We start from the raw sequence: 8,590 nt of genomic DNA on the forward strand, positions 1-8,590 counted from the left end.
TGCATGATTGTTTCGAAGTAGCAGCCAGAGGAGACGATTATAATTTATGTTCTTATCGAGATCGGGTGTATCGAGAGACGGTGGAATATTTTAGCAGTCGGGGGGCGAGGAGAAAGAGGAACGGCATTCGCAGACTGGACTCACAAGGGGCTTCTAAATGCGTCTTCTTGTCGACCCACCGAGAACTATGAATAGTGGTTCTAGCAACTTTCTGCTAGTTCCAATACCGGAGTATCCCGTTCTGGACTGCGTGCCCAACAAAAACGTTAAGATTGTGGTTTTGGGAGCGAGCAACGTCGGGAAAACAGGTAGGGAACATGGCTAATAACTTTTTGAGTAGTGCGCTAAACGAGAATCAATGTGAAAGTGTGTGTGTACATACATTTCGTTTATCAATTTTAGACCTTTAAGTAATTTTCCTATGCGAATAGAGAATGGAGGCTAGAATGAAAATAATGAATTTGTATTAGTTTGTCAAACGGATTGGCTACAAATCCAATTATGCAGACTATCAATGTCGATTTTTAAACCAGTTGTACCTATTCATATTTCCACCTAACACTTCGACCAGGGGTGTGAAACTCATTCCATGGAGGGCCTGTTGTCTGCGGGTTTTTCTTTTTTCATTTCAATTAAACACTAGACAACCAGGTGAGGGGAGTTCTTTAGAAATTAGTGACCTTAATTCATCAATCAAGCACAAGGGAGGAGCAAAAACCCGCGGACACTGCCCTCCATGGAATGAGTTTGACACATGTGACTTAGATATTGTATTCGGCCATGTCTGTACTCTGTAGGATTGGCCTCTAGGCTACACACTGTCTGGTGTGCCAGGTTGGACAGCTAGTGGTAAACAGTGTCGCCTGCGATTCCCTATATAGTGCACTACAATTCACCAGGGCCCATAAGTGCACTACTTTTAACTAAACCCCTACGTAGGCAATAGGGTCAAATTTGTATCTGGATGCAGACAGACTGATGGGAAGCTCGTCTCTACCACCTAAAGAGCCATGTCAACAATGAAAGATATGTAGCCTGCAGTATTATTCTCAAGGTGTTCCTCAATGGAGACTATTCATCTCGTTGTTTCAGCTTTGATAGTCAGGTTTCTGACCAAGAGGTTCATTGGGGACTATGAGGCAAACACAGGTAGGATTTGTATCATTCTCACAGTGCACACTCATATAATATCTGTCATTTCACATTGTAAAAACGTAGCCACACACTAGTTTACTATAGCCTCCTGTGTTTAAAAACAATCAGTCAGTACAAGGCATCCTGATGTGTTGCCTCATCATTCATTTGTTGCATGTCTACCCATCATGCGTGGTGCTAATCTCTGTTTTCCAGGGGCCCTTTACTCCAGAAAGATCAATCTAGATGGAGAACAGGTCTCACTACAGGTTCAGGACACACCCTGTGTCTCTCTACAGGTTGGTCTCTCTAAACACACAATGATTTGTCCCAAAATGGTACCCGATTCTCTATACAGTGCACTACTTTTCACCAGATCCTTATGTGCACTGGTCAGAAGAAGTGCACTACATTGCGATTTAGGGTGTCATTTGGAACACCCCAGTGTCTCTCTAGTCTAAAGGTAACTGCTGCTCCTCGCTACAGCCTAGGGGTCTATCTAACCAGACGTGGGGTCAAATACTTTAAATGACATGCCAAGTCTCCCTCAGGATAGAGGTCTTCTAACCTCTTTCTGGATGTCATCAAGCAGACCGCACTTTGACTATTCCATTGTATTGGTTCAATTGTAAAAAGTATTTGACATACAGTAGCCTGTGTGTGTGTGTTTGACATACAGTAGCCTGTGTGTGTGTGTGTTTGACATACAGTAGCCTGTGTGTGTGTGTGTGTGTTTGACATACAGTAGCCTGTGTGTGTGTTTGACATACAGTAGCCTGTGTGTGTGTGTTTGACATACAGTAGCCTGTGTGTGTGTGTTTGACATACAGTAGCCTGTGTGTGTGTGTTTGACATACAGTAGCCTGTGTGTGTATTTGACATACAGTAGCCTGTGTGTGTATTTGACATACAGTAGCCTGTGTGTGTGTTTGACCCAGATCTGGATATAACAAGTGGAAACATCTCCTCACTTAGCATTCTTCATTATCAGTAAGAATATATCATGTTACAGTAGACCAGGGCCCCTATAAAGCCTCTGAATATAGTGCTGATCTAGGATCAGTTACGCCCTTTTAGATCACAACGAATGAGATTATATGGGCAGGTTACGACCTGATCAGCACTCCTATTTTGAGACCCTTTGTGGACATGAGCCTACATCCAGTATCAGGGCATATCCCAGACATTTCTCTCTACTCTCTGTAGTGATTGTGATGAGTTCAGTGACTCCCTGAGGGAGTCTCACATTCATTCATCAAACTCACTTTGAAAACTAACCACCTGTTCAAAGGCCTGGTTTTGTAAACAAAACTACAATCTGAGGTAAAGAGGTCTGGCGTTCTGTCTGTGTTCTCCATAATCTCAGAGTAACAACCACACGCAGGCTTCTCATAATCACACTAATAAATAGTGTAGGAGGGCAGGTATCACTGTCTACATCAGTCTGCACCAGTGGGTTTTGAGTATTAGAGACAGACAGATGTGGCATGCTCTATTCCCCCCCCCCCTCTATTCCCCCCCCACCCCCCAGGATGATGCAGAGGGGCTATATTGTCAGGAGCAGATCAACAGGTCTATCTACTGGGCGGATGGATACGTCCTGGTGTTCTCCATCACCGACCACAGCAGTTATAGAACCATACAGCCTCTCTACCAGCACGTCAGACGCATCCACCCTGCAGGGAACATACCTGTCATACTGGTGGGTTTGACTGTTATATTACGAGAGCTTGATGTTTTTATTATTATTTATTTAAGTCTCCAAGTATGTCCTTCTCTTACTGGTGTCTAAATAGATAACCTTTTATTTTATCAGGAAGTATTTCTGGATGTCGCCTTAACATTTCTCTAATCCTGCTCTCCTCTCCTCCCAGGTGGGCAACAAGAGCGACCTCCTCCGTGCCCGCCAGGTGCCAGCTGACGAGGGCGAGACTTTGGCAGCCTCTCTGGGTGGGCCGTACTTTGAGGCGTCTGCCAGGGAGAACCACGAGGGGGTCCACGCTGCCTTCCTGCACCTCTGTGGCGAGGTGAGCCGGGCGCTGGGCGGGGGTAACGGGGAGAAAAGGAGAGGGGGGCTGCACCTGGCCCGGCCCAAGTCCCCCAACATGCAGGAGCTGAAGAGGAGGTTTCGACAGGTGCTGTCCTCTAAGGGAAAGTCTTCTACTAACACCTTGTGATGACAATGGGTGGAAAAAATGCTTATTTTTTTTGGTTCTGGTTCTGGAATTCTGGATTGAGCCCAGTTGACTCTCCTGTGATGTCGTTGTATGATAATGAATGGAACACTTTTTTTTCAAATGGAGCATTTCGTTGGAACAGTGAGAAGAGGGAAACAACGGATATTGTATTTCTTTGGATTGGAATGGAACATTAAGATAAAGAGGTTCCCCTTGTGGAAGGAATGGCAAAGAGACAGCAAGGCCCAATACTACCAACAGAACAGTGTGCTATGAGGCTTGTGACATCACATACCATTCTGACAATCTGACCAATGGTGACAGAGGAGCCTGAAATACTGACTTTGACTGACAGGCCTACGGACCAATCACAGGCTACTCTGAGATCTGCTATTCGATCTGAGCTGTCACACACTAGCCTACTCTTCTTGCTTCTGATACATTTGTATTGAATGAATGTCATCTGAAAATGTATTGTACCCAGAAGCAAAACAAACCGATGGGTTGCACCCTATTCCCAATTTAGTGCACTACTTTCATCCAGGGCCTAAGTAGTGCACTATGTAGGGAATTGGGTGCGTTTGAGAAGCAACTAATATATTTTCAATATGAAAAATGTGGATAGGTCATGGTTAATCAAATGTTTATTTAGCAATTACATGTCCTTTGACATTTTAAATATGATCTGTTTTTAGCAGACTCTTTTATCCAAAGAGACTTACAGTCATGCATACATACATTTTTACCTATGGGTGGTCCCGGGAATTGAACCCACAACCCTGGCATTATAAGCGCCATGCTCTACCTGCTGGGCTACAGAGGACCATCCTGGTCTGTACTTATCTGAACCAACCTGATTCCCTCTGAACAGTCTCTAACCACAGATCTAAGATCAGTTTACCCTACCATTAGCACTAGCATGATATATCAGAGCTTATAGGGGGAACTTCAGCCAAACTACTGTCAGGCCTAGGGATACTGCTTGCAAACGTCTGCTAACTTTTCCTACATTTTTGGGTTTACCAGAAATCCCAGTTGGAAGTTTCCTGGAATCAGGAGGGAATAGGCAGGATTTCTGGAAAACCGGGGGGTATTTGGGGGGGGAAAGTTACTGTAATTTTGCCACCCTAGTCAGGGCCCTTTAGAGCAACAGGTACACAGGCTCCATTTTGGACAGATATATATTTTTTATAAGAAGCCAGAGAGGAAGGGGACATGGGCTTGTGTTCCAAATGGCACCCTATTTCCTATATAGTGCACTACCCACAGGGCTCTGGTCAAATGTAGTGCACTATATCGGGAGCCATTTGGGACTGACCCATTGGAGAGACATGTCAAATCGGAGTTCTCATGACCTTTCACCTCTATCTGCTGTGTCAGAGTTTTGTGGAACACACCAGAGGTTAGGGAGCGCCCAGTTCCCCCAGACTCGCACGGATACACACAAGAACGCCTGGGGCACAGGGTCAGGGTTAGGGTTACTGGGGCACAGTGTTCCGATAACGACACATTCCTCAGCATCTGGAACTGGTTTCTGTGAATCTGGTCGTTGCCCCCAACCACCTACATAGAGAGACAAACACCACAAACTTTTAACCTCTGTCCTTTGACCTATAAAATGAATCAGTCTCATTGTGTGCCAGTAGAAGGATTCATTTCACTATAGTGGCTGAGTATAGCTTTGCTGGGTCATGTTCATTAGGGACAAAATGGACTTTAACAAGGAGGGACTACCTGGACTTGTTCTATTAGAAACACTTTTATTTTTTCCTCGGCAAAGTGTTCTAAGCCGTTTTGCTGTGATTGCTCTATTTAACACGACCAAGAGGTTTGAGATGTAGTTTATAAATGCTAATAAAGAAATTTGAACTTGTTTGACGTCAAAAATGAGAGAGAAGTAATTGATCTCATTCTTCAACCATTTTAATTTCCTTCTCTTCCTGTCTCTCAGCAACACACACACACACACACACACACACACAGCCATTATAAAGACCCTCTTCCGGTATGCCCCTGGCACCGGAGCCCTCATTCCAGCTATCCTCCCAGAGCCAACAGTCAGCCCCCACTGTAATACCACAGCGTGACTTACCAACCAATAATGACACCAATGTTACAAATAGTAACAAACACTTCATATTTAAGCTTTTATCCCAAATGGCACAATATTCCATATATAGTGCACTACTATGGGCCCAGGTGGTCAGAAGTAACACACTATATCCAGAATAGGCTCTGTTCAAAGTAGTGCACTATGCAGGAAATAGGATGCCATTTGGGATGCAACCTTACCATTATTTCCCTCCAAGTGTGTCTGAATACCTACCAGATGAGCCAGACAGTAGCAACATGGATTCGGCCCACCATAGAAGAAGAGCTTTGACAGTAGCAACATGTACCCGGCCCACCATAGAAGAACTCTGACAGTAGCAACATGGCCCCCGGCCCACCACAGAAGAAGAGCTCTGACAGTAGCAACATGGCCCCCGGCCCACCATAGAAGAGCTCTGACAGTAGCAACATGACCCGGCCCACCATAGAAGAAGAGCTTTGACAGTAGCAACATGGCCCCCGGCCCACCATAGAAGAAGAGCTCTGACAGTAGCAACATGGCCCGGCCCACCATAGAAGAAGAACTCTGACAGTAGCAACATGGCCCCCGGCCCACCACAGAAGAAGAGCTCTGACAGTAGCAACATGGATTCGGCCCACCATAGAAGAAGAGCTCTGACAGTAGCAACATGGCCCAGCCCATCATAGAAGAAGAGCTCTGACAGTAGCAACATGACCCGGCCCACCATAGAAGAAGAGCTCTGAACACAGCTCTCTGCAAGTCTTGTATTATCTCATTATTTTATCTCAGAGTATCTTCCTGAGGGCTCACACAGCACAGAGGGCCAAATCTGTCATGGATATCACTGTCTGACGGTGAGGACGAACTGTTCCTCTATTATTAGTTGGCCTTGGCCCACAGTGGATCACACACACACACACACACACACACACACACACACACACACACACACACACACACACACACACACACACACACACACAAGATAAGGAATGAATGGGAATCTGTGAAAGCCTCTGGTTACCAGTTCCCACATTAGCAGAAACACATTTGCCTGTCTTGCATGCATAAATACACACAGATGGTTCACAAGAACACACACACACACACACACACACACACACACACACACACACACACACACACACACACACACACACACACACACACACACACACACACACACACACACACACACACACATCCCGAAGGCTCAGTATTGAATGATGAACATAAACCCTCCTTCTTCCCCTTTTCTTTCACTTACACACATAGACACGCACAATCCTGTCTGTCTGCCTCGTTCCCTCTCTGAGCTCCAATCTACCTGGGAAGTTGAATAGCTTCCATATGCTGTTTTACTAGGTCCACGGGAGGAATCATTCTGGTGTTTGTCTGAGTTTGTGGAGATTGACACATTTGGGAATTTTTCCACGTCAACTCTGTTGATCTTTCCCTTCCTTGTTTTTCAAGGTGTGTGTGTGTGTGTGTGTGTGTGTGTGTGTGTGTGTGTGTGTGTGTGTGTGTGTGTGTGTGTGTGTGTGTGTGTGTGTGTGTGTGTGTGTGTGTGTGTGTGTGTGTGTGTTTGTGTGTACATGTATGTGTGTGTGTGTGTATGTATGTGTGTGTGTGTGTGTGTGTGTGTGTGTGTGTGTGTGTGTGTGTGTGTGTGTGTGTGTGTGTGTGTGTGTGTGTGTGTGTGTGTGTGTGTGTGTGTGTGTTTGTGTGTACATGTATGTGTATGTGTGTATGTATGTATGTGTGTGTGTGTGTGTGTGTGTGTGTGTGTGTGTGTGTGTGTGTGTGTGTGTGTGTGTGTGTGTGTGTGTGTGTGTGTGTGTGTGTGTGTGTGTGTGTGTGTGTGTGTGTGTGTGTGTGTGTGTGTGTGTGTGTGAGAGAGAATGTAACAGTCTCTGACATGGCCTGATGATGGATACAGTCTTGTTTGTTGTTGGATTCCTCTTGGGACTGCAGTGGAACTGGTGCTGTCGCCTTGGGCCTCATCTGGGAGGCTTGGTTGCAATAGTACCAAAAAGAAAAGATTACTGAAATGGTACAACAATAAGCTACATTTTGCCAACTGACTAAAATATTCAATAAAGGGCTATTTATTTCAAAACATAACACAAAAAAAGCTATTAATCATTTTCTGTCAAGCATCTCAAAGAGGGTGTGTCCATGTGTGTGATAACAACCTTTACCTTCCCTATACCGCAATAAGCAGTTATTGACGATCTCCTCTATCATCTTCCACCAGACAACTCTCTCCTGTCCCTCACCACCATTGTTGACAACATAGCCAATGAGATCACTCCCTTTGACAGATTAACCAATGAGATCATTCTCCTTGACAGATCAAATTGATAACTTCCTGTCTTCTGATAATGGGCCTCGCCCTCGCTTGGGGCAGTATCTGCCCGACGGATCCAGGATCAGTTTACCCTCTGAATCTTACCATCAGAGGGAGAGCTTCCAACTTCCTCCTTCTCCTCTTGACCTGTAAACTAGCATCTCTAGTATGTCTCTATCACTGTGAAAGCAGGATAGTTGTGGGAGAGCTCTTCAGTAAAATGTGATGAATATGGGAAGGCTCATTATGAGAGGGATTAGAACATGGAACATGGAACATGGAACATGGAATGAGTTCTAAAGGAACGTGTTGCTGTACATGGAACAGCTGTTGGTCTCGTTAGTGTGTGTGTCTGTGTGTGTGTGTGTGTGTGTGTGTGTGTGTGTGTGTGTGTGTGTGTGTGTGTGTGTGTGTGTGTGTGTGTGTGTGTGTGTGTGTGTGTGTGTGTGTGTGTGTGTGTGTGTGTGTGTGTGTGTGTGTGTGTGTGTGTGAGTGTGTTAGAGAGGGCGAGGTTGTCAGCGCCTCTCGTTATCAGATTAGGCAGGATGTGGTGGTTTGGAGACCGGGAGAACACTCAACCAGACAATAACCTCCTGGGATGAGTTGAGGGGGTGGATGAGGAGGAGAAAGAGAGAGGAGAGGAGACAGAGAGAGAGAGAGAGAGAGAGAGAGAGAGAGAGAGAGAGAGAGAGAGAGAGAGAGAGAGAGAGAGAGAGAGAGAGAGAGAGAGAGGAGAGAGAGAGAGAGAGAGAGAGAGAGAGAGAGAGAGAGAGAGAGAGAGAGAGAGAGAGGGAGAGAGAGAAATAGAGTGAGGAGAGGAGAGGGAGAGTGAGAGAGGAGAGAGAGAGAGAGAGA

At 45.5% G+C, this 8,590-nt stretch overlaps 1 protein-coding gene across 2 annotated transcripts; it reads left to right on the top strand.

Moving 5' to 3' along the window:
* Positions 1–103: 103 nt before the first annotated feature.
* Positions 104–5,201, top strand: rasl11a (RAS-like, family 11, member A). Of its 2 annotated transcripts, XM_046320194.1 has the most exons (5): positions 104–308; positions 1,093–1,149; positions 1,351–1,433; positions 2,666–2,836; positions 3,009–5,201. In XM_046320194.1, the coding sequence occupies exons 1-5, from the start codon at positions 158–160 to the stop codon at positions 3,309–3,311; spliced, it is 765 nt and encodes a 254-aa protein (XP_046176150.1). In that variant the 5' UTR covers positions 104–157; the 3' UTR covers positions 3,312–5,201. The 2 variants fall into 2 exon arrangements, with proteins under 2 accessions (XP_046176150.1, XP_046176151.1); XM_046320195.1 differs by lacking the exon at positions 1,093–1,149.
* The last annotated feature ends 3,389 nt before the right edge of the window (positions 5,202–8,590 follow it).

Source organism: Oncorhynchus gorbuscha, linkage group LG21 (assembly GCF_021184085.1).
Source record: "Oncorhynchus gorbuscha isolate QuinsamMale2020 ecotype Even-year linkage group LG21, OgorEven_v1.0, whole genome shotgun sequence".
Lineage (NCBI taxonomy): Eukaryota > Metazoa > Chordata > Actinopteri > Salmoniformes > Salmonidae > Oncorhynchus > Oncorhynchus gorbuscha.